At 51.1% G+C, this 25,008-nt stretch overlaps 9 protein-coding genes across 9 annotated transcripts; 4 read left to right on the top strand and 5 right to left on the bottom strand.

The window, feature by feature from the left end:
- Positions 1-107: 107 nt before the first annotated feature.
- On the top strand, positions 108-2,579 carry BO85DRAFT_442762 (phosphatidylinositol-3-phosphate-binding protein BEM1; the record flags this gene model as incomplete). Its single annotated transcript, XM_025658851.1, has 4 exons — positions 108-113; positions 351-479; positions 833-1,588; positions 1,665-2,579. The coding sequence occupies 4 exons, from the start codon at positions 108-110 to the stop codon at positions 2,577-2,579; spliced, it is 1,806 nt and encodes a 601-aa protein (XP_025510862.1).
- A 903-nt stretch (positions 2,580-3,482) lies between these two features.
- On the top strand, positions 3,483-5,432 carry BO85DRAFT_524028 (AFG1 family ATPase; the record flags this gene model as incomplete). Its single annotated transcript, XM_025665393.1, has 4 exons — positions 3,483-3,843; positions 3,976-4,420; positions 4,479-4,995; positions 5,079-5,432. 4 exons carry the CDS (start codon positions 3,483-3,485, stop codon positions 5,430-5,432), a joined length of 1,677 nt encoding a protein of 558 aa, XP_025510861.1.
- A 689-nt stretch (positions 5,433-6,121) lies between these two features.
- Positions 6,122-10,438, top strand: BO85DRAFT_492607 (putative di-, tri-valent inorganic cation transporter; the record flags this gene model as incomplete). Its single annotated transcript, XM_025663786.1, has 10 exons — positions 6,122-6,313; positions 6,380-6,805; positions 6,863-8,245; positions 9,123-9,167; positions 9,220-9,367; positions 9,416-9,496; positions 9,548-9,657; positions 9,711-9,939; positions 9,989-10,068; positions 10,127-10,438. 10 exons carry the CDS (start codon positions 6,122-6,124, stop codon positions 10,436-10,438), a joined length of 3,006 nt encoding a protein of 1,001 aa, XP_025510860.1.
- Positions 10,439-11,221: 783 nt separating this feature from the next.
- Positions 11,222-13,220, top strand: BO85DRAFT_382733 (fatty-acid amide hydrolase; the record flags this gene model as incomplete). Its single annotated transcript, XM_025656480.1, has 7 exons — positions 11,222-11,497; positions 11,553-11,651; positions 11,705-11,778; positions 11,835-11,934; positions 11,995-12,416; positions 12,470-12,593; positions 12,654-13,220. The coding sequence occupies 7 exons, from the start codon at positions 11,222-11,224 to the stop codon at positions 13,218-13,220; spliced, it is 1,662 nt and encodes a 553-aa protein (XP_025510859.1).
- Positions 13,221-13,495: 275 nt separating this feature from the next.
- Positions 13,496-16,696, bottom strand: BO85DRAFT_382704 (chitin synthase B; the record flags this gene model as incomplete). The annotated part of the gene is made up of 4 exons (XM_025656478.1): positions 13,496-14,399; positions 14,457-14,623; positions 14,684-14,868; positions 14,920-16,696. The coding sequence occupies 4 exons, from the start codon at positions 16,694-16,696 to the stop codon at positions 13,496-13,498; spliced, it is 3,033 nt and encodes a 1,010-aa protein (XP_025510858.1).
- Positions 16,697-16,803: 107 nt separating this feature from the next.
- Positions 16,804-17,224, bottom strand: BO85DRAFT_382942 (uncharacterized protein; the record flags this gene model as incomplete). Its single annotated transcript, XM_025656488.1, has 2 exons — positions 16,804-16,939; positions 16,986-17,224. The coding sequence occupies 2 exons, from the start codon at positions 17,222-17,224 to the stop codon at positions 16,804-16,806; spliced, it is 375 nt and encodes a 124-aa protein (XP_025510857.1).
- A 1,500-nt stretch (positions 17,225-18,724) lies between these two features.
- On the bottom strand, positions 18,725-19,848 carry BO85DRAFT_492603 (DUF1774 domain-containing protein; the record flags this gene model as incomplete). The annotated part of the gene is made up of 4 exons (XM_025663785.1): positions 18,725-18,945; positions 19,008-19,447; positions 19,544-19,754; positions 19,839-19,848. 4 exons carry the CDS (start codon positions 19,846-19,848, stop codon positions 18,725-18,727), a joined length of 882 nt encoding a protein of 293 aa, XP_025510856.1.
- Positions 19,849-20,720: 872 nt separating this feature from the next.
- On the bottom strand, positions 20,721-22,323 carry BO85DRAFT_168949 (inositol monophosphatase family protein). Its single transcript, XM_025654275.1, has one exon. The coding sequence runs from the start codon at positions 21,882-21,884 to the stop codon at positions 20,826-20,828; it is 1,059 nt and encodes a 352-aa protein (XP_025510855.1). The 5' UTR covers positions 21,885-22,323; the 3' UTR covers positions 20,721-20,825.
- lap1 (putative aminopeptidase) lies at positions 22,324-24,293 on the bottom strand. The gene is made up of 3 exons (XM_025654274.1): positions 23,877-24,293; positions 23,057-23,803; positions 22,324-22,997 (listed from the first exon to the last, which is right to left on the bottom strand). The coding sequence occupies exons 1-3, from the start codon at positions 24,069-24,071 to the stop codon at positions 22,764-22,766; spliced, it is 1,176 nt and encodes a 391-aa protein (XP_025510854.1). The 5' UTR covers positions 24,072-24,293; the 3' UTR covers positions 22,324-22,763.
- Positions 24,294-25,008: the final 715 nt, after the last annotated feature.

Raw genomic sequence — 25,008 nt, 5'->3', positions numbered from 1 at the left:
GGGCACGGCCTGGCTAGGTTGACCTGCCTAGGGAGTATTATTCATTGATTCATTCCGACGTTCATTTATTTAGTTTCGCCCGGAAGGAGAATTTAGCAAACTAAATAATGAAGGTACGTACATCTATCTGTTCCAAGCTGGCAAACCCGCCCTGCAAGCAAACCCCTCGTTTTCCCGCCCCTCGTTTATCTCGATTGTCGCTTGTTCCGAGCGCCCTCCTCCCCGAAAAATTAGCACCTTGATTGATGACTGTGGCCCTTCCCTTTCTTCTTTCTGACTGGGAACGATACATTATTGCCGCGCGCAATCTATCGGCTCTGGACTAATCTCCAACACCGCCAATTAATTAGGCCATTCGACGCTCTCTCAAAGGGGAGAAAGATCCCAAACCCCACCACCACCACCATCTCAGTCACCATAGTCACCACCACCTTTCTATTACTCCAAAGTCCGCCATCGCCATCCTTCCGCCGAAGAAGGTGTGTTACACCCTTTCCTTTCTTTAATTCTACCCTTCACTTTTCACTTTTCTTGTTTCCTTTCCATTTTTATTTTTTTCCCCCCCATCCCTCCCCCAATCTTCAATTCTATTTCCACTCTCTCCATTTCTTTGCCTTTCGGATCCCTGGTTGATCCCACCCTCCCCTCCTTCCCCCCCTGCCTTTACCCCTCCTTTTCTTCTATAGTCGCATCCTTCAAAAATTCCATTTTGGAGTTGTTTGTCGATTGTAATTGATTTTTTCTACGTGTTATTCGCTTTCGTTCGCCGACATTAGTCGCGCAGCCTATCCTTGGCGACCCGTTGTTGACCACATCCCTGTGCTGCGCGTAGGTCATCAAAGCGCTCTACGATTACCAACCGGAACCCGGGAACTCGCAGGAACTCGCCTTCAGCAAGGGAGACTTCTTTCACGTTATCAGCAGGGAGGACGACTTGGACTGGTACGAAGCGTGCAATCCGCTCATCCCTAGTGCGAGGGGGTTGGTTCCCGTGTCCTTCTTTGAAGTGATTGGCAAAAACGAGAGACACAGCGCCGGATCGGTGGACCATCATAAGAAGAAAGAGCCGCACGACTCAGGCTTCTCCGATCGAGCTGCCTTCCCAGGTACAGACTTCATCAGCAATTCCTCCCGCAATAGCTTCCAACCCAGGATGTCGCAGTTGGGGAAGGGCTCGAGTGCCATGGTCTATGGCATCGTTCAGTACGACTTCCAGGCCGAGCGACCGGACGAACTAGACGCCAAAGCTGGCGAGGCCATTATTGTTATCGCCCAGTCGAACCAGGAATGGTTTGTCGCCAAACCTATCGGTCGCCTGGGTGGCCCGGGTCTCATCCCCGTTTCCTTCCTCGAACTTCGCGATATGCAGACAGGTCAAGCGGTCACCGATCCGCTTGAAGCTGTGAGGCGTGCCGGCGTGCCGAAGGTGGAGGAATGGAAGAAGATGACGGCCGAGTACAAGAACAGCAGCATCACGCTGGGCAAGATCGATTCCGCTGGTGGCTCGTCGATGCAGTCTGTCACGTCGAGCATGGACAAGATGTCCATCGGACGTCAGAGTCAAATGAGCCAAAATGGCCAGTCCCAGGTAAGTCACCAATGTTTTCCCATGTTGTCGCATCCATCACTCGTGAGGACTGTCGCCCTAACCTTCCGTGCGATAGGGCTACCACACTCGCAATGCCAGTAAAGGGTCTCTTGTGCAACAAGTTTCGCATCAATCGCAGCAGAGTTATCACCAGTCATTGATGGCGCCCATCGCGGCGTCTATTCCCCGGTACTGCTTTGACAACGACAAATACTGGTACATCATCGAGGCCAAAATGGAGGACGGTCGCTGCTGGGAGTTGGCCCGCTACTACCACGACTTTTACGATTTCCAGATCGCACTGTTGACTCAATTCGAGGAGGAAGCCGGTAACCGTGGCAAGCCGCGCACGCTGCCGTATATGCCCGGACCCGTCACCCATGTCACGGACGCCATCTCCAACGGCCGCCGACAGAATTTGGATGAATATATCAAGAAGCTCTTGGCTATGCCGCCCCATATCTCTCGCTGCCAATTGGTCCGTCAGCTCTTCGCTCCCCGCCCCGGTGACTTTGAAATCGATCCCAACGCATTTGGCGAAGAGACCCGGTTCTCCGGTGGCTCGCATCATTCCTCGGCGAATGAGCCGTCACGGAGCGTGTCGCGCCAGTCGTCGCAGGCACCGATTGCTGTTCACACAGAGCGCAACTCGCACCAGCGCGGTCAACCCTCCCTCTCACTTTCCAATGGCGCACCACCCCCGATGAACCGCCAACCTAGCTCGTTAACGCAGGTGTCGACGTCGAGCGGCGGTGCCATGAAAGTTAAGGTTTTCTTCCAGGACGACCTCATTGCGATCCGGGTCCCGAACGACATCAGCCTTCAGCAGCTCAAGGAGAAGCTCACGGACCGTCTAAAGATTCAGGATGAAATTATGGTCCAGTACAAGGACGAACCGTCCGGGACGTACGTCGACTTGGCCACGGACAGTGACCTGGACACGGCGATCCAGCGGAACTCCAAGCTCACACTATATGTTGGACTTGCATAGAAGCGTTATTTTATCACCCTCCGTCTATATCCCGATAGATCTGTCTGTCATTTTTATCAGTTTTCTTTTGTTGTCCGAATATTGCACCCGTTTGTGGCGGTGTATCGGGTGTCCCGGTGTTATGGTTATTTTTCCTGTTGTCTCTGGTCATCAGCCTCTAAGCGGTTGTTATTGAATCACGAGGTTGATGCTTTGACAAGAATGACATGTCTGAAACGTTTACGCCATCATGTACTCTTTGTTTGTTTTTTTGAAGCTGCACTTTTCTGTTGTGTGGGCCATGGCTGATTGTTTACCCTCCATACCCTGTTACTGTGATGTGCTATTGTCTTTTGTACATAAGTCTTCTCTTGCATATATATTCTAGCCGTAGGCTACGACACCTACTGTTTACCGTCTGCTTTTTGTGCCAAGTAGAACACATGGTAGGGAACCAATTACCGTTCCGGCGTTCACAATAAACGAATGATCCACTCGGCCAAATAAGGCTTTGTCGGCTCTAAATCTGGGGGCCGATCAGTTGCCGCTCTCCGAGTCACATGACAGACCATCGGAATGCCTTTTCTTGTTGCTTCGGTTCCTTTTCGCCGCGGAGTTCTGCTCTTCCGGTCAATATCGGGGCTCTTCAGAGGACTTTCTTTCTCACTTGCATACTTGCATTCGACCCGTTGAGTTGAGTCGACCTGTACATACTTGTCAGCGCGTGCATTCCTGTTGCCCTCTCCAGTGTCCACTTGTCTGTCCCCGCTTCTTCGCCGCGTGGGCGCCGCACTTGACCGTCTCATTCGCCGAGTATTTGCCGACCGAACAACCTCGGGTTTAAGTCTCCACGACTTTGTCGCAACGCACATTTGATCAGACACACACCATTTTCCCATACAGTTTTCGTTATACGCAACGTCCATGAGCGGATCCTCGGCGAAATTGTGCGCGGACTACCTGCCCGGCGCACTGAGGGCTCGGGGCCCTCTTTTGCGTGCCGTTCCTCGGGGCACTCGCCGGCCTGGCGCCAGGGAGTATAGACGGGGTGCTCATGGCGCGAACAACTCTCGCTATCGTCCGTCGGTGACGGCTCACCGGGTACCGGTCCGTGATACTGTCGATGTGAGGTTGTCGCAGGGCCAGTATGCGCGCCGCTTTGCGACAGCCGCCGAGGGGAAGGCTGTGGAGGGTGACGCTGCAGCTGGGATGCAGGGTGGTCCGCTGGTGGAGTATGATGCCCGTGTACAGCAGGGTCGCTTGCGAGATGATCCGTATCAAAGACGTATGTTGGATTCCCATGTAAATTGGTTGTCTCCGGTCGAGCGGAGGTCACTCCCGTAGGGAGGAGGGAGAGTCTGAATTAATATCCTTATCTCGATTACACACGCTAACATGCTTGAATTACAATGAACAGAAATCATTGAGCAACTGCAGGACCTGTACGAACGACTGCGATCCTACAACCCCCCGCCGGTCGTCCAGCCAAGCATCGAATCCCTCGACCCCAAGCCCAAGTCGTTCTTCGGCTCGCTGTTCAATCGCAACGCAAAGCAGGAACTTACAATCCCCGAATCCCTCCCCAAGGGACTGTACATGTACGGCGACGTAGGATGCGGCAAGACCATGCTCATGGACCTGTTCTACGAGACCCTCCCACCCAACATCAAGACCAAGACCCGCATCCACTTCCACAACTTCATGCAGGATGTGCACAAGCGCATGCACGTCGTCAAGATGAAGTACGGCAACGACTTTGATGCGCTGCCTCTCGTGGCGGCTTCCATCGCAGAGGGCTCGAGCGTGCTGTGTTTCGACGAGTTCCAGTGCACAGATGTCGCAGATGCGATGATTCTCCGAAGGTAGTACACCGACCAGCCTCACCCAAACCACAACCATTACTCACGAATAAAACAACAGACTCCTCGAATCCCTCATGTCCCACGGCGTTCTCCTCGTCACCACCTCCAACCGTCACCCCGACGACCTCTACAAGAACGGCATTCAACGCGAATCCTTCATTCCCTGCATCAACCTCCTCAAGACCGCCCTCGACGTTATCAACCTCAACTCTCCCACCGACTACCGCAAGATCCCCCGCCCCCCAGCAGCCGTCTACCACCACCCGCTCGGCCCAGACGCCGACCACCACGCCCAGAAATGGTTCGACTTCCTCGGCGACCCCATCAACGACCCCCCACACCCCGCCACCCAAGAAGTCTGGGGTCGCAAGATCCATGTGCCCTTGGCCAGCGGCAAAGCCGCCAAATTCAGTTTCCAGCAGCTCATCGGCAGCGCTACCGGCGCAGCAGATTACCTAGAACTCGTCCGGAACTACGAAGCCTTCATCATCACCGATGTGCCGGGCATGAACCTTACCCAGAGAGATCTGGCTAGACGGTTCATTACTTTCATCGATGCCGTCTATGAGAGTAGGGTGCGTTTGCCTCCCCAACCAAACCTTTCCCCCCTTAAAACAACCGCCCCATACCAGTAAAACTAACGAAATGAATCAAACAGGCAAAATTAGTCCTCACCACCGAAGTCCCCCTCACCAACCTCTTCCTCTCCGCCGACGACGTCAAATCCACCCTCACGGACGGCAGCAACGACGACGGCGCGGACCTCTCCGACGCGATGCGCATGATGATGGACGATCTAGGCTTGTCGATGCAAGCGCTCAAAACGACCTCGATCTTCAGTGGTGATGAGGAGCGGTTCGCGTTCGCGAGAGCATTGTCCCGTCTGTCTGAAATGGGAAGTAAGATGTGGGTGGAGCGCGGCTTGGGAGTGGGAATGGATGCGGATCATGGGAAGAGTGAACATGATGCGTATTTGAAGGCGAGGAGTCGCTGGTCGGAGGATAATATGTAATCTTCCACCATCATCCTTTTCCTGAGTTTTAGAGAGGGGAGATGTTGTTTCTAGATGGTTGTTGGGTGCTTTATTGCATATATATACTTCTTCTATACATACGTGTATACATTTAAAGATCATAGACTCACTTGGATTTGAAAAGCCGATATGAATACATCTTTGCATTTCTCATCAATAAGTTATGTTGTTAGTGTATACAACAGTTAGTCAACAACTCGACAGACCCCATCCCATGACGTCATCAACCAGGAACGCAACAAACAAGTCAGTCTGTCTATCAGGGACAATCTAAGTTTTCTCCACTCTCAGCTGAAGTGCTCCTGTCACTTTTTTAATGATTCAATTGCCATTGGCCGAAAGCATAGGCGATGGCTCCTCTCACGATGGAGACTGTTAATGTAGGGAGTGGACTCTAGTGGCACATCACTGACATCATGAGTTCCTTCTCTTCACACCAAAACTGTGGACCATTGACAGCGTTGCATCATGGTTCCGGTCCAGACTAAGTCCCTGATCGACTGTAGTATTACAGGTGCTTAGAAATATATTGGTCGTTGATGGGGCGGAAGGGTATTTAGTAGATAGGTGGTACCCCCGGCGAACTACTTCTATTCATCACTGTATCTGTAACCAGTGTGTGAAGAAACTGGAAATACATACATACATACATACATACATCCTTCACCATGGCCAGCGAACGCTTCAACATGACCACCAAACAAGACGATCTCGCCCGGGACACAATCCAACTATCCGGCGTTCAACCCATGACCACCGATTACGGGATCAAGATCTCGGATCCGGATCATTGGCTTCGCGTCGTCGATGCGCAGCATAATGGTCCTTCGTTGCTAGAGGATCCAATTGCGAGGGAGAAGGTATGATCCTTCCCTTTCTTATAACACAGTCAGTCCTCTGCTAGAGTATCGACTGACCCAGTGCAGATCATGCGCTTCGACCACGAACGGATCCCTGAACGAGTCGTGCATGCCCGTGGCGCTGGAGCCTTCGGAACCTTCAAGCTCCATAAAGCCATTCCTGATCTCTCCTCAGCCGGTGTCTTGAATGACACGGAGCGCGAAACGCCCGTTTTTGTGCGGTTTTCTACTGTGCAGGGTAGTCGAGGGAGTGCGGATACTGTTCGGGATGTCCGGGGCTTCGCTGTGAAGATGTATACTGCTGAAGGGAATTGGGATATTGTGGGGAATAATATCCCTGTCTTCTTTATTCAGGATGCTATTAAGTTTCCTGACGTTATTCATTCGGTTAAGCCGGAGCCGCATAATGAGATTCCCCAGGGACAGAGTGCGCATAATAACTTTTGGGACTTTCAGTATATGCATTCGGAAACGACTCATATGCAGCAGTGGGTGGGTTTGTTTGGTTTACTTGCTGAATGAGCAGCTGGCTGATTGGTTTGTTGCTAGGTCATGTCGGATCGTGCTATCCCTCGTTCGTACCGTATGATGCAAGGCTTCGGTGTCAATACCTACTGTCTTGTGAATGACAAGGGGCAGAGGCATTTTGTCAAGTTTCATTTCACACCGGAGCTCGGGGTTCATTCTCTCGTCTGGGACGAAGCGCTGAAGATCGCAGGTCAGGATCCTGACTTCCATCGGAAGGATCTGATGGACGCCATTGAGGCAGGCCACTATCCCAGGTGGAAGTTCGGCATCCAAGTGATTCCAGAGGAGAAGAAGGATGACTTTGAGTTCGATATCCAGGATGCAACCAAGATCTGGCCGGAGGAACTTGTACCAATCCAGTACATTGGACAGCTGGAACTGAATCGCAATGTTGACGAGTACTTTCCCCAAACCGAGCAAGTGGCTTTCTGCACAAGCCATATCGTGCCCGGTATTGATTTCTCGGACGATCCCCTTCTTGTGGGCCGCAACTTCTCCTACTTCGATACGCAGATCTCTCGTCTGGGACCTAACTGGCAAGAATTGCCAATTAATCGTCCCGTATGTCCGTACATGAGTCTGGTCAACCGGGATGGTCAGATGAGACACCGCATCACAAAGGGCAAGGTGAACTATTGGCCTAACAGGTTCGATGCGAATCCCCCATCCTCTCCAGCCCATGGGGGATTTGCGACCTACCCTGAAAAGCAGCGGGGCGTGAAAGCACGTGCACTGTCAGACAAGTTCAGCGAGCATTTCAACCAGGCTCAACTGTTCTACAACTCTCTTAGCCCCATAGAAAAACTCCATGTCTCCAAAGCATTCTCCTTCGAGTTGGACCATTGCGATGAGGAGATTGTGTATAAGCGTCTCTCGGAACGACTGGCCGTCGTTGACCTCCAGCTGGCTAAGACTGTTGCGAAGAATGTCGGAGGCAATACGCCGACCAAGGCACCAAAGGAGAACGATGGAAAAACATCGAAAGGCTTGAGCCAGTTCGACTACCTTTCTGACACCGCGCAGATTACTACTCGTCGAGTTGCCATCCTCGTAGCGGATGGCTTCGACCTCAACTCATACGGGGACATGAAGAGCGCTTTGCAGCAGCAAAATGCATTTGTATTCACCATTGGATCCCAGCGCCAGGGTGTCACCTCTGGATCAGGGGAGAAGGTGATTCCCGATCACCACTTCCCAGGAATGCGTTCCACGCTCTTTGACGCGACTTTTGTACCCGGTGGAAAACACGTTGATGTGCTGGCGAAGAACGGCATCGCTAAGCACTGGATTGCTGAGTCCTTTGCACACTTGAAGCCTATTGCTGGCGTAAACGAAGCAGTGGACTTCATCCGGAAGCAAATCAACCTAGATGCGGTCAAATATGCCTCGGATGGTCAGGTTAAGGTGAGCTATGGAGTGGTGACTGCCCATGGCGCACCTGCGCAGCTATTGCAAGTATCGTCCAATATTGGTAGCGAGAGCAAGGGATTTATCGACCAGTTTATCTGGCAAATCTCAAGGCACAGGAACTGGCAGAGAGAGTTAGATGGCTTGGTGGATGAGATCGCTGCATAGTAGAATGTCGGTCAACAAGTATTTATGAGATAATGAATAGCGGTCCCTGATGTTTGTCACAACATGGTTTGTAGTAGACTCCCAGTAAGTGAGAAGCTGAGAGAATCAACTCTAGCAGCAGTTACAATTGGAATAAAATGCCGAGATTGCTACGTCAGCTGCATATGATGTGTGACATGGGTAATGGTGTGAGCATGTCGGAGCTGGATGGCACAACAGTCTAGACCTTCACCCTCAGCATAGAGACTTGAGAGTAACATGTTTGCCTAGGTATAGACACCCTAGAAAGGGCCCCTCACAACATGTTCGACCAGCCTGGTTGGTAAAGTTCATCGCATTCCAGGCCGGCCCGATTCTAATGTAAGGGGTAATAAGCCGGTAGCCTCACACCTGGCCGTGAGTACTTCTACAGCAAAAGGTCGTCTGGGCTTTGTCTCATTCTCATCTGAGGGAGTTCGGTATCATGGTGCTCAAAATATCACGCGCCACGCGATTGACGGTGGTAGTTGTCATCTCCTCGGCATTCTTTGTGGCTGAGATCTCAGGTTGGCTCCCCTCTATCCCTCTGCAGATTGCTTCATTGCAAGCCTGGCTGACGCGACCGTACGGTAGTTGGTTTTTACACACATTCCCTTGCTTTGGTGGCCGATGCTTTTCATTATGTATGTGTGGCCCATTGTTGCAAAGCGGTCACTTATGAATTTAGTTGAACGACCTGGTCGGGTTTGTTGTCGCGCTCGTTGCTCTCAAGGTAGTCCACAGCACGGTCAAGAAAGGTGCAGCAGGTACTGAGTTCACTCCAGGTATCAGAAGCAGACGAATCGCCGAAAGCCCTATCTTTTGGCTGGCAACGAGCCCAGTTGCTGGGCGCCTTCTTCAATGGCGTCCTACTCTTCGCGCTTGGGATTAGCATCTTCCTACAGTCCATTGAGCGATTCATCACACTCCAGCGTTGGTGCTCCGTCCTCCTGTCAAACTCATCCGGTTAATGTGCAACAGGTGTTGAGAATCCTAAGCTCATGTTCATCATGGGAGCCATCGGACTGACCCTGAACCTTATCAGCGCCACGTTTCTCCATGGTAATTCCGGCTTCAACAGCTAATGAGGCGGCCTCGGTAACTGTTTTACAGAGCATCATCATCATGATCACGGACATGAACCTAGTTCTGTGGCTCTGGAAGAGCTTCCGGTGTCGACGACGGATGACATCACAGTACCGGAACGACCAGGAAGCCCGAACGTTAGTACTTGAGCAGAACACAGAGCTTTCAGCTGGCTGACTCTACTCTGTAGCACGATAACCATAAACACCTTTCGCATGGGGCTCGGACAACCTCTCACGGACATGACCTAGGAATGCTAGGGGTCTTGACCCATGTTATAGGCGATGCGGCCAATAACCTTGGGGTGATGGCAGCGGCCTTGGTCATATGGTTCACTCACTATGGAGGGCGATTCTATGCGGATCCAGGCACAAGCATGGGAATAGCCATCATGATAATGTTGTCTTCAATTCCACTAGGTATGTCCTTCGACGTTGTTTAATCCATAGACACTGAATCCAATGATAGTACGGCGATGCGGTCTCATCTTGCTAGAAAGCGCGCCTAATGGAGTCGACGTCGAGGATGTGAAGCATGATCTAGAGAAGGTAGGCCACACAGAGACTATACTCATCGAGTAACTTCTCACCATTTCGCACTTGGCAGATCCCCGGTGTCCTATCAGTCCACGAGCTACATATCTGGCGCTTAAACCAGCACAAGGCGCTCGCATCGGTTCATGTTATGGTATCCGATTGCTCAGTGCCGAGCTTCCTGAAATTGAGTAAGACCATCAACGAATGTTTCCACGCATACGGGATCCATTCCACCACGATTCAGCCGGAGATGGCCCATCCGGAGACGATCGCAGTCGGACAGCCGGCAGTGGAAACAGAACGGGCTTCACAGATTGAAATGTCTGAGAAGTGTCAGGTGATATGTGGAACATTATGTGAAGAATTGACGTGTTGTGGATAGAGGAGATACAGTATTTGGATATAGGGATGATTGAGAAAGTATGGAGTACAAATGAAAAGAGGAGAAGAGGGAGATGAAAATAAAGATGAAGATGGCAAATGTCACGGGGAGGCCGGGTCATCTGACTTGGCTGTTACTAGTTAGTTGGCTAATATCCCATCACTGAATGCTTCTCCTCCTTCCTCCGCTTCATCCATACTTATTTACTCGCATGACTGTCGCTTTTTTTTGTTGTTGGTCCGAGTACCACTCCACTGATGTGATGTGAACTCCATCTCTCGCCCCCAACTAATTAGTATGCGGAACATATTCCGCCTGGGTCGTTTAAACCTTCGGCTGTGCTTGTGTGCCCACCTGTGATTCCTAGCAGATCTCCCCCGGTACTGACTACCAATGATTAATAGTGTAATAACTCCAGATAGGCAAGGTCGGCACAAGAGCTCCATTCAGCGTTCATTTGCTAATTGCCGATAGACGCCATGGCCCTTGATAGGCAAGTGCTCGCGACCAGATAGATAAGAGGATCTCCACCCGAGGCGTATCTCCTCCCTGGAGCTAGGAGCTGCAGCGCAGCTGGATGCATACGGGCTATTGATCGTGATTGGACTGCATTCCGATTCCGAGATGTAGACTCGTCCCCAACTCCTCATTTGCCTTGTCATGGAAACCATTAGTGCTTTTGTCTGCCGGTTTTAAACTGTGCACACTCCCCACCTTTCCCATGCCGGTCACATCTCCTCTATCACCCAATTCTGAACCTAGTGCCCGCAAACATCTTACACTATGTCACTCTCGTGGGAGCTCCAGGCACAAAAGGCCAAGGACATTCTCCAACAGTCAATCCCCAAACAATGGCTCCTCCCCGCACATAAGCTACCCTCGGCCGACCTGAAAAATGTGGAGGACTTTCCCCGCAAAAGCGGCCTTCTCTCGGCGAGAGAGCTCAGTATAACCGACATGTCTGCCGCTACCCTAGTGCAGAACATGGGGGCTGGGAAGCTCACGGCAGAGGAGGTGGTCGTGGCTTTCCTCAAGCGAGCCGTATTGGGCCATCAACTGGTAATGCTTAACTATATCTTGTTCAGGTTTCTGTGCAACTAATACTTGTTGTCAGCTTAACTTCGCTACAGAGTTCCTAACCGACCGAGCAATCGGTCGAGCCAAGGAACTAGATGAGTATTACAGGCGAACCGGAAGGCTAGTTGGGCCTTTGGTGGGACATCCTTATCAGCGGTACCGTACAATCCATAAACTAATAACTCGCAGCACGGTGTCCCGATAAGCGTGAAGGAGCATGTTGGAGTCAAGGGCCATACATGTAATGCCGGCTATGTAGCCTGGTATGGCTCCGTTATTCTTCAGATTCAGTATCAAATCCAGAAACTGACAGCACCAGGGTGGACGACATTGCAACAGAAGACTCCCTCATACTACAATGCCTCGAAAAGGCAGGTGCCGTCTTCCACGTACGGACCAACCAGCCACAATCTCTCATGGTACAGCTACATTCCTACCTTGCCAAAAAAGAACATTGCATAGCTAATCAACACATAAAGCACCTCTGTTGCAGCAACAACCTCACCGGAACGACGCTAAACCCTTACAACCGCACGCTCAGTGCCGGTGGTTCCTCAGGTGGTGAAGGCGCTTCGACCGGCTTCAAATGCGCTCCCCTAGGTATCGGCACAGACATTGGAGGCTCAATCCGATGCCCCGCTGCATTCTGTGGCTCCTATGGCTTCCGCCCAACAGCCCTTCGCAACCCATTATCAGGTGCAAAAGCACCCAAGGAAGGCCACGAATCCATCCGCGGCGTAATCGGACCTCTCGCCAGCCAGAGCGTGGAAGACATGGACATCTTCCAGCAAGCCATCATCGACCAAGAGCCATGGGATGTCGAGACGTCTCTAGTTCCAGTCCCATGGAAAAGAGCCAAACCCACCAAAAACATGACCGTAGCCATCATGTGGGATGATGGGTAAGCCAGCCAGCAGCCACACCAACGCATACAAGTACCCTAACAAACACCAGCGTCGTCCGCCCTCACCCCCCGATAACCCGGGCCCTCAACCACGCCAAATCCAAGCTCCTAGCCGCCGGCATCAAAGTCATCGATTGGGAACCATATAAGCACAAGCACGGCTGGGACATCATCGTACGTCACACCCCAACCCCCATCCAACATACCAAAACTAACCACAACCCCCACCCCCAGTCGGCAATGTACTTCCCCGACGGAGCCCTCAGCCAGCGCAAACTCATCGCCCAAACAGGCGAACCAATCCTCCCCTTAACAGCCTGGGCCTTCGACTACAGCAGTCCCACACCCCTAACTATGGCCGAATCCTGGACCCTCAATGTCCAGCGCGACGTATACAGAGACGAATACCACGCGTTGATGAAATCCAGAGGCGTGGACTTCATCCTCTGTCCCGTATACGCGGGCGTCGCCTCCGTTCTCGGTGAATCCCACTACTGGAACTACACCGCGGTGTGGAACATTCTCGACCAGCCGGCCGTGGTATTCCCATCCGGCCTGAGCGTGGATGCACAGCTGGATCAATTGACCAGCGAGCATAAGACGTATAAGCCTCGAGACGAAGTTGATCAGCGCGAATGGAGTAAGTATACCGGTCCGGAACGGTACGAAGGTGCGCCTATTGCGTTGCAGTTGGTGGGAAAGCATTTCAAGGATGAAGAGACTCTGGCTGCTGGTGCTTTGGTTGATGGGATCTTGAAGGGAGGAGCAGAGCGGAGCACTACTACTAGATCTAGGCTCTGAGCTAAGCTACGCTGAGTGAGAGAGACACACATAAATTGAAATGAAATCCGATATCATTCATAAATTTGATCGATCATTTACAATCCATTATATCCATCAATCATAACGAAACATAAATACATACATGAAAATCCCAATCATCCATCATCAATAAGGTCGTAAGGAAATGAGAAAAAGAAAACCAAACAAATCTATCTCATCACCAGCAAGGAAGCCAGATCTGGAATCGATGAGATAGAATATAGAGGGGTATACCGAGAGATAAAAAAAGATCATCACTTCCTCCAAAACATAGCCTTACCCGCCACTCTCTTCGCAGACCATTTTGCCTCAGCAAATTTGTCCTTGAAACTGACTCCGCCACCATACTTAAGCGCAGTACTACTCCTTCCACCGCTCGAGCCAGAAACATGGCTCATATTGGCCAAATTGCCTGCATCGAATTTGGTCTTGCCCTCGACGATCTTCTGTACGACAAGCAAGATCGCATACGTAGTGGATCCAATAACACGGATAAGGGCCAACACTACCACGGACCACAGGATGATGGCGAGGTAGACGTTCGTACCGCCGGCGTCGGGACCGTAGACTTCGGAGATGGCCATGGCCAGAACGACGTTGGCTACCATCCAGATAGAAACCATGTATGTGCGGACGGCGCGGTAGTAGTCTTCTTGCATTTGGCTCTCGGTGATGGGGGTTTCGGGGACTTCGACGCGGTCGCGGAGGTTGCGGAGCGCGGCGTCGTAGCCGCTGTCGATGTCAAGTTGTTCGGAAGGCATTTCGATTTGGACTGTGGTGCCGTTGATAACGCGCGCCGCTCCCAGATCCATGTTCAGGACGTTGTCACCTTTTGTTCCCCAGGAGACATCGTGCGTGTTGCAGAAGGCGTAAACTTGAAGGGTGCAAATATAGCTGGGTAACATGATGAAGTAGGCTGCTGAGGAGGTGAACATGTGCCAGGGGTCGAGGTAGAGGAAGGAGGCATAGAAGTATAAGCCCACTGTTGACAAGAGGGACATGACGATATTGACGAAGAGGCCGTCGCTCACTTCGAGATCAGTATCAACGCCCACTCGCGCTAGAATTTCGATCACCACTAGGTACATGGTGCAGAAGATCGTGTAGAACATGATGATTGAGTAAACGATGATGCCGGACAAGTATAGCTTTTTGGCACTGCAAGGGTTGAGGTTAGCTAGCTATCCATGAACTGTCCTGGTATGGATTACTCACCCTTGCGGTCTATTACCCATTGAAATGATGAACTGCAGACACATGACCAGAATACAGGCGTATCTCAAAATCACGAAAATGTATTTGCCGATATGGTGACCAAATGGATCGATTTTGTCGTCGGTAAGCGAGCCAGCGATGAAGTAGAATACCAGGTAGAAGTTTGCCTAAAGGTGAGTTGAAGGTCAGCGAGGTTTTCTCGGACAGCCGGGTATTATAAGACATACCAAGCCAAAGTACGTGAAGATCAACTGCATGAATTGATAGGCACCCTCGATCTGGAGGAGAATCTTCCGGGGTAGCGAGTGGTCCGTTTTCCAAAGTTGCTTGGCATTGACGATAGAGTACACGGCCGCGAAGAAGGCACCGTTCAACCAACGTCTTCTCTGTGAGATGAACTCCGGAATGGAATCTAGCAAAATTGTTAGCGGCTTTACATCAATCGCTCGTCTTCATGGCTTACCTGGCACGTCGGTTTCACCAACAGCACTCTTCACGAACTTCAAAACCCAGCGCTCTTCCCTCTTGGCAACCAACTCCCAGCAGAGAATACGATCTTCTGCCAGGTACATGTTGGCAGTGAACACATCTGCATCTTGTCCATGTAGTGTTTCTCCCTTAAAGTACTGATTCAGAGGGCCATTACCCTCCGCGTCGTTCTGCAATGCGAAGAACCGATATGCACTGAGAGCTCCGGGAAGCACAGTAATATATCCGAAGACAGATTCCAGCGGCTTGTCCAAAATGTTGGACATCTTGTACTCGAAGTTTTGACTGGCAACCAGAGGGTTCAAAAGACCGAGCATACCCTTGCCTTTACCGGCCTTAATTTCACCAGCCGCTCCAGCGACGTTCGAATTCTGGTCGAACGCTTTCCAGAGGTGGTAGAGTGCGGTAGGCGCAGGCTTGGTACCCACATCGAGCAGGATGCAAATGTTCGGCTGTAGTGCTCGGCCAAAAGCGTTGAAGAACCAGCGGTGCGAGTTCAATTTCTTTTTGTTGTGTTCTTTCAAACAGAAGAGCACCTGGCACGGCATGATGCCCTTCTCAGCACCCTTGAACTTTAGGTCGGGATCGAGCGACACTTGCGTCGTGTATTCGTAGACGTGTGCGTTGACCTGCTTCTGGTTGACGACGTTCTTGGCGATACCTTCCTGGTACACACCCAAAGCCGCCAAAGCATTGAGGGTCCGCGGATGCACCTTCTTACGACCGTCGGCAATGATGCAGACCACAATCTTCTTCCAACCATCCTTACCCCAAGTACGGGACTTGGATCGCGAGCAGAGATGGGTAATATTCTGCATCACGCCATGCATAGTCCGAGTGAAGCCAATCTCATCCTCGTTGTACATCGTGATACAAATCAACAGCTCGGTCTCACGCATAGTGGTGCCAATCTGTTGGCGCAGCTTGTAGCCTCGCTGCGTGAAGTCGTCGGGGTCACAGGTCACTGCAGTGTACCGCATATGGGTGAATTCTCGGTCATCACGACGAGGCAAAAAAGAGTGCAAAATAGTTGGGATCTTGCACTCCAAGATCAGTTCACCGTTGATCAGCTGGACTTCCTTGGTGGACATCTGAGCCTCGCGAACACCTCGACGGCTCTGCTTCTCTGGGGCTGGACCATAATGTATGTTCGGGTCAACCATCTCATCTGTTTCTTCCATTTCATCGTCCAAGTCAACTTTCGACATGGCATCCTTCTCATCTGTAATAATCGTAGACTCGCTCATAAAAGACTGCATGCTGGCTCGATTGTCGGCTCTAGGGTCGATTGTTCGCCCACCTCCACCGAAGACATCATCGTCGCCCGCGTCATTAATCGGGATGTTTGCATCGTGTCCACCAGGGGCGGAGAAAAGTGGTGCTGGGGGCAACGGACGGCGAGGGCTTCCCCCATATCTTGAACTGGGAGTGCCTGGTCGTGGACTACCATTCAGATCTGCACGTTCATATTGCGAGCTTGCGACCGAAGGGGGAGCTGGAGGTCTAGCCCAGTTCCCGACACGGTTAGGCGACCAAGGCCGTGTGGGAGAGCCCGGACGAGAGGTATAGTGTGGGACATCTACCGTTGATGCTGCCGGCGGGGGAATGGTTGGTACGTTTCCCAGACTCGATACAGGCCGGGAAGGAGACTCGGTTGGCTCATAGGGATAGTATCGCTGGCGTTCACTTCTGCGGTTGTTTTGAGCACGCGAGTTAGCAGCCCGCTTCATAACCATCATTTCGTATATCATATTGGAAGTAGTTGTGCCGGATGTCCATAGACATCCCAGATATACGCAAAAAAGCGGAGACAGTGTTGGCCAGGAAAATCACGGCATGCAAACTGATTGAGTATTTCTCAGTCACCAGACTTGAGCTTTCCCCAGACAGCGGTTTTAACAGCATTGACCATGTCAACAACGGGAGAGATGGTATGGAGCTCCACGCCGGAGGGCAGATACCAAACAAGGTCATCGGAATGCCAGAAGCCATAGCTTAGTGTGATTTAGGGGAACGGAAAAAAGAAAGGCTACTACTTACTCTCCGTCATCGACAAAAGGATCCCCATAGTGGTACTCTGAGCTAACTCCCGTGTCGGCACTCAAATCACTTTCTACAATTGTGCTGGTGGGCAGCAATCGCATAGTAGCTCCATGCGCACGGGATGCTGCCGGAGGAGAATCATGTTCGGTGTAGTATGGGTCTCCGTACGTATCATATGCCGGCGGCTCCTCTTCCTGGTTATGCGCCGGCACATACATCCGCGACGAGTTGTTCATGTTTATCTGCTCGTAACTCAATCGCGCATAGTATCCGATGATCAAACGTAGTGGTGGAACAAAACGATTTCTCAGGTATCTGTGTGGTTACGGCCCTAGCGGTTACGATGACCTCAAATCCAGGGACGTAGATAGTAGTGGCCTATGGATTCCTAAAGGTACTGGGTTCCACGGTTAGCACATTTGCATCGTCCAGACAATTCAGGATCCGGGGTGATGGGGAATGCCACTTACTATCCACAGGGGGGGCAGTTGGTTGTCTGGTAGTACCAGTAAACAAACCAAAGTATGTCAGAGATCAGGAGGAATGTATCGGGGCAACCAAGCGATTGGATAACGGTTTGAAGAAGTCGAGTAGAACCTCGGATGCGAAAGTCGAGCTTCCTTATAAACAAAGGTTGTGATCCACACCACAAACGCACACACAGAGCGTTCAAATAGTGAATGATGGCAGGTTGATAAAGTCAAACAGATCCGATCAGTTCCGCCCCAGGCACTTCTTAAGAAAATCACCTTGGATACGGGCGCCTAAACTGCCGTCGTAATCAGACTGCGCTGACGAACAGCAGCGCCTGGAGAGCGTGGATATCACCAGGGCAACGGAAGCTTTGGAGGAGCGAGCGGGGCGACCATCCTTGCAGCTGAGAGACATCGCATGGATCGAGTGATCGTGCTAGGAGAGATGAGGACTCCCAGTTTGAATGGTCATTGGCTCTGGTTGTCATTTGTGGGTGTCTGGTTCCTGGCGATGTTCCGGATATTCAGTTCTGGTCCTTACTTCCACTTTCTGGCCATTTCCTCGTGTGGTTTCCACGGCTGAGATCCCGCCCGCTTCCTCAGGCACCACCACCACTCATCACCCCCTCGCCAACTGCATTACCCTACTAGTAAGTACCGAACCGTGGAGCTTGGCTTTATTTGCGGTCCGTGCGGGTTCAAGGAGCGCTGCACGGTCTTGGGACACAATATAATCCTTTGATCACAGTCCATGTTTAGTGCAGATTTACAATTAGCAGCGATATATAACCCCATCTGCTGTGGAGAACTCGATCGTAAACAACAGTCCAGCCCATACCACCTTTCGCGTACCCCGATACGATGTATTTATTGACTGTGGCTCACTTGTACTAGTAGTTTGATCATGATACCAAATATATCATGCTGATGATCAGAGTAAACAATCAATTTCCCAACGACAACAACAATGTCTTCATCGAATTCACAATCCATCGTCGCCATATGACACTAACAATGTTATAATCCATCCGTCGACTTTCCGTAATTAAATAAAACAAAATAACTCCTCCAGTCTTACAGCAGTAAATTAGTTGCAGTACTATCAGAGCACAAAATAAATTTTGGATGGACAAACCCCCCACTAAGACCCGAAAAGAGACCTTGAAATCAGATCCACTGACTCACTATTCAGTGGCATCCTGTGTTCTCAAAGTCACCCTACTTTCTGACAAGCGCGTAAGATGGCGTTTGGTCACTTCACACTTAGGCAGTTTGGGCTGGCTGGGTCGAATCGTTGAGCAACGGCTCCCTCTCGCGATCGGTCACCGGCGCCGGCTGTCCAGCCCTACGGAAGAAGATGTTGCGCCCAGAGTACTTCGTCAAGGAGATATAGAGAGACTCGGCGAAGAAGACGGCAAAGATAACAATGGCAAAGATCCACTGCAGGGAGATGATCTTGACGCCGAACTGCTTGACGGCCAATGCTGCAGAGTTGTGTTAGCGCTGCGACGGCACTTCTCTCAGAAAACCTTGTGCTGATACATACCCAGCGTCAAGAGACTCAGGCTGTAACCCAGAATGTCATCCTGGGTAGACAGGATGTGTGTGGAACCCAATGCGAATAGCACCCAGATGAACACATTAGCAACGATCCTCGCTGGCAGGCTGTTGCTGTTCACGGCAACGGCTCCGTTCCAGAAGAGCGTGATCAGAGTCCAGGCATAAGGCGCTGCGACGGCGGCAAAATGCGCCAGAGGTGGCAGTGTACGATGCCGCCAGTAGGTCGTCTTTTGGTTCAGGAAGTGCGCGATCAGGATAATCTCTGATCCCCAGAAATAATTGCGAGTCCATAGAAGAATCCAGGCAAAGATGAACAGGTTGTTCAGGATGAAGTGTGACCCTACATTGGCGGCGGCGGTGGCCGTCACCGCGTCGTTGGAGAAAAGATGGTAGACAAAGCCGATTTGAGAAAGGAGTGTTATGATCCTAAATAGCAGGTCGTAAGAATAGGGTGGCAGTCATAGGCAGAGTAGGTAGCTCGATTATTAAAACAGCCATATGAAGAAAGCCAGGAATAGTTACCAGTAGACACCAGAAATAACCGTGCTCAAGCTAAACGGAGTAATGTGCTTGTTGGCTTGCTTCCAGATAGTATGGCCGTGCTTGACATCGGGGGCATGAGAGGAGTAGTAGATGCCGACGACCACGACGAGTAGCCACGACAAGGGAACGAGGACGCGATAGGTTCCAAGTGAGAACCGGTCGTGCGACTCTCGCCTAGCGAATGGATTATCTAGAACATTTCCCAGTCAGTGACTGATGAAAAACGGTGTGTCGCAGGTGAGAGTGTCTTGGGAATCAAGGGGGAGGAACTCACAGGTCGACATAGCGACTGCTATGGATTAAGAGGTAGGGATGGTTAGGGTAATGGGCGAAGGAGACCTAGAATCAAGAAGAGCGAACTCTGATCCCGACCGGGGGGGAGGGGATGGACATCCGGTTATATTGCGTAGCGCAGCAGAGGTGAAGGACTTGCAGCGACGAAGCAAGAAGCAGAAGAAGTACTTTAGTTGAAGGAGACTGGAGGATGTCATTGGAAGGAAGACGGCAGCTCCCCCGCATTGCCTGATCTCCTGACAGCCTTTCGCGTCTCTCACTGGCCAGTCTCCCAGCCATCACGGGACTGCCGTGCTTCCGGATGTCGTGTTGGGTAGTATTACTCGTCTCTCAGATGTTCTTCTTTGCTTAGCTCATTGCTTGAAGCTGGTCTAACTACGGTATGTGGGGGCCTCTTCCCTGGTTCAGCACAATGAGGTGACGACTAGTATCTATGACATCATCCTAGAAGGTATCGCTCTCTATCCAACATCCAAAGACGTGATAAAACGCTAACAGTGGTACACATGCAAACAAAACGCATTATAGAGGCACTGCATGCTCCTGTCCTCCTTCCGTCATCGCCATCTCGTCATTAAATAGTCCTCTCATGCCATTGATCGCCGTCCCCACGTTGTCGATCAGTGCACGGTCCTGTTGGCGCATGCAGCCGAGGGTCTCTTCCGCCAGTGATCAGACAAAGTGCAGCAAGAGTACCCTTTTCAAATGCATCTCCGCGCAAATACGGCTGGGTGTGTAGTTTGTCTTGTGGCAGCATATGAAGTAATCCTGGCCCTCATGCACGAACCGTCCTGTCAATCCACTTGGGAGCTGCAGAGCGAGGGCTTACTAGTCCGTAGCCTTTCTCTTTCATCAAACACTAGGTGGTGCAATAAAACTAGTGGCTCCGAATAAAAAGCAAAAACCGTAAGCGGGGACTGTTGAGACAGCTCATCCGCCAACCCAGACCCCGGATTAACCGTTTGTCTTACATGATTTGTTTCACTGCCTCCACGAGCCGGCTGTGGATGGACGAAGGTGCAACGATCATCCCGTAGCAACCAGACAGGGTTCTGCCCAAGCTGCAGTCGACTGGATTACCCGCCAGATCGCTAACTGTACAGCCAAGTTCTTCGGCAATCAACATGCCGCCTGAATGATCCCAAATTTTCGACCGATAAGAAGGGTTACGCGGAATCTTTATCATGACATTACAGCCCCCAACTGCGATGGCGATGTATCGCAGCTGCGCGGCCCAGAGATCTGTTGAGGCCGGCCAAGGTGCACCTAAATGCGATGCAAGGCGGGCATGCATGTTCCTGTCGGATGATGTTGCTGACACGCAATCCACAAAATCGATATCTTTAGGATCCGTAATCTGCGCCTTTGGCTCGATCTTGCGCGAGGGGAGGAGAGCTCCCGTTCCCATTTGCCGAATAAATGCGCCTTGTCCGGCAACAGCGAATACCTGATGGCCATAGCCATCTCGGTCAACGATGTTTTCATGTAGGCGACCCGTCTCCAGGTTCATATTCGGACAGCCCAAAACGCCAACCTTCTGGTAGCCGTTTTCCACCAGTGACAGACAAACAGCGTACTGCTGACCCTGAATGAAGGTTGCTGTGCCGTCAACGGGGTCCAAAACCCAGGCACGGCTCTGCTTGCTACAGTTGCCTTGAGCACCGAGGTCAATCAAATCAAGCATTTCCTCCTTGCTGCTCGGGGCGTAGAGTAGCGCATCGCTTTCCTCGTCTAACAGGCGCGTAGAGGAGACCAGCTCCCAAGTCCTGTCAAGGAGAGCAGGATCGGATCGAAGAGCATCTGAGCTCTCTTCGCCGACAAACTCATCATCGGGGAATGCACGGTGAATGGCAGCGATGATCAATGCCTGTGCAGCAAAATCAGCAATTGTCACTGGGGTGGCGTCATTCTTGTCGAAAGACCCCTTGTCCACAGCTTCCAATAGCTTTTTCGTCAGGAGCGTGGCTCTCTGGACTGTGAGACAGGCGATCTGGAGTTCCTTTGCGTAGGGGTTGGTGGATCCCATGGTAGCCGTATGTACCGTACCACTCGATAAGAATTTGAGTTTTCAAATGGTTATTTAGCCAGGATCCTTTACGCTGAGATCTCTGGGATGCAGTTCGCCTCAATTAAGCGTTCTTTTCAGTCGTCTCAAAATCAACGATACTCGGAGGCTCAGAGAAGATGTTGCAACGTCTTCCGAGATCACACACCGACTATTATCGGATCCAAGGTCTGATGGTGGGGTCTTCCTTGGAGGGGCACCGCTGGTGACGTAGGCGATAGATAGGAGCGACAGGCGAAGTTTTGCCAATTCAGTCAAAGCAAAGATATGTGAAAATTAGATGGTCTAAAGAGCGAAATTCCTGGTGTCAGGATCTGTTCTGAAGGGGCAAAAGTAGTGGTAACAAGGAGGAAACAAAAGCAGGAATGACTCGAACATGAAGCCAGTGGAAGTGATCGCCCCGGCGGAGTGACCGTCTTTCTGTTTCAGGCTAGTGTGACTTAATCGAGTATGGTCGGATCTCCTTCGTTTATCTTATCGGGCCATTCTGCAGACTATCATCACGCCACCCATAAGAGTCACCGCGTATTTCGTTTGTTCGGAGTGAATGTATGAGCCTATTGCTGGTACAAAGTAGGATGTTAATAATAGAAAGCCCAGTCGCAGGCTTATTCTCGGATCAACAAAACCAATCCAATTAATCTGTAATATATAGGTAGGGTCCCTTGCAGACACTTGACTTCAGACATCTATTCCATTACAGAATGGTGAATTGGTTTGCTCTGTAACCTCATTCAATGCCACAATTAAATCCGACATCAGGAACCTGAACATATGAGCCTCACTACTTAGCCATACTCATCTGCTCGGTCCCGTAATAACGTAAAATCATGAAGGACATTAGAATGGAGCAAAAGCCAGCTCGTAAGCGAAGCCAAGGGTCAACCTCGCATGCTCCAGCATATGATCGAAGCTTAGATACCGGATGCTGTCATCAGTCGTGTGGATCCTCTTGTTGCTATTCTCCATTTCGGACTCCGTCGCCATAGCTGCGGGATAGCCATATTTGCTTGCGGATGTGTGGTCCGAGCAGGCGTAGCCACATCTGGTTTCGATGTAGCCGATACCACAATACTTTAACAGGAATCGTTAGTCATATGTTTTCAACAGAAGAGAAGCGGGACAGAATTTACCTCAGTGGTGACATCTTTGAGGAATTGTGTCAGTCCCTCATCAACGTAGTCGACCATAATCCCGATGGCTTCTTGACGACCGGCGTCCAGAGCTCCCTGAGTATAGCCGGTCATATCCTGTTGAAGCATCGCCTTGATATCTCGCTTATCCCTCTTGTATTGAGAGAAAATGGCCTGCGAACCAAGCATGCCACCTTCCTCTGCCGAGTACCAGTGGAATTCGATAGTGTTGGAAGCGTTGCCCTGAACAATGGCGTCTGACTGCAGCAGACCACGCAAAGCTTCGAGGATAGTCACAGTTCCACTTCCGTCATCATCGGCACCAGGTGCAGCTAGGATAGAGGGGAGAAACAAGTTGATGCTGTCCTGATGGGCACCCAGGACGACAGTTTTGTTGGTCTGGCCTGGGATGCGAGCAATGATACTGAATTGGCCCCATGAGTGAGCAAACTGCTCCACAGTCGCGCCGTACTTCGCTGCACCCGACTGCTCAATGACATCGGAAACTCTACTATATAGCCACTTTGCAGACTCAATACCAGTGGACGACCTATAGTAGCGAGTATGAAAGGATGTGAACTTGTTGAGATTTTGCTCCATGTTATCCTTGGAGAGACCCCGCAGAAGGGGGACCACCTTCTCTGCATGCTTCATCGTGGACGGATAGTGAACATAGCTACCGGCGTGCAATGTCGGGTAGAACCCTGTGTTTCGCTCTTCAGTAATATCGATGAAGTTCACGCCATCCTAAGGAGCATCCAACGAGATATTAGTAAGATGTGCTACCGTGACAATAACGAAACGGGGCATGTTGCTATACCAGCTTCAGGTCCCACTTCTCTTCCTCAGTAACCCATCTTGTCTGATAGGGAGCCAGCTCGATCAAGAACTTCTCCTGATGGTGATGAGTGGGGGGATCTTGAGGGGTTATCAGCGGTTCTTGCTGCGGTACCACGGCTGCCAACACCCCCGTCGAAGCCGTTGCACCGAGTGCGAGAGCTATTGAGAGCTTCATGTTGTCTACGATAAGCTACCAGCTCAATAGATTGATGGAGAGAGAAAATAAGGATATAAGATGATGATCAATAATGATGATAGGAAATCAAATAGTACAGTTGCTGCTGATGAACCTCTGCACTTTCAATGAGCTGTCCAAGGCTGACCCGCCCGAATACCTGTCGGCAATTGATAAGGCTCCAAGGGTCACAGAAGGCCGAGGACTGAGCTGGTAGCAGAAGAAGGAGAACTGCTTTGCAATATTAACTTGACCGGAGGACTGCTCCGACAAAAGATTCGGGATGATGCTAGACAGACACGGGGAGGTCGAATTGGATGCAGCCGAACATGCAACCTAAGAGCTGAGAACCCCCCTTTGAGACCGTTGCGTCAGAGGTGCGCGCGCGGCTTAAATAAGGAACACGCGCTGGTCGCACAACTCATCACTCCTCGGCCGCCAAGGATGCCTGTGAGACCCCGATCCGACTCTCTGCTATCCCGCACTATTGATAGCTGGTCTGACTTGACTTTTAGCCGTTGACTCTTATTGGAAATGGTTCCTGGACCGAAATCAAGGCAGACTAGCCGCCCCTGGCAGCGGGTCCGTTTACCATCCAGCCTGGAGCACTTGCACTATACTCCGTTGCAACTACCTATCCTCTCCAGGGAGAAAAGGGTCCTTAGCATGCGCTCTGAGACAATATCATGGCAGACACTGCTCTGGTCACATAAGCCGACTCTTGTAGCCTGCCATGCTAATGTAGGTCCCGTTGTGCGACCTCACGAGTCTGTGTGCCTGAGCCCGGATCATTGCTGGCTGCCGCGAATCGTGGGGTAGGTACGGAGCCTGAGGCACCAAGCCCCTTCTGATGGGTTGCTCTCTATCTTACAAGCATTGATAAACCACAAGGAATATACAACGACGTTGAATAGGTTCCCAGTTATCTGGGGCTACT

This window comes from Aspergillus piperis, assembly GCF_003184755.1.
Source record: "Aspergillus piperis CBS 112811 unplaced genomic scaffold BO85scaffold_27, whole genome shotgun sequence".
NCBI lineage: Eukaryota > Fungi > Ascomycota > Eurotiomycetes > Eurotiales > Aspergillaceae > Aspergillus > Aspergillus piperis.
The sequence above is the reverse complement of the archived record's forward strand: the minus strand, read 5'-3'. Positions and strand labels throughout refer to the sequence as shown.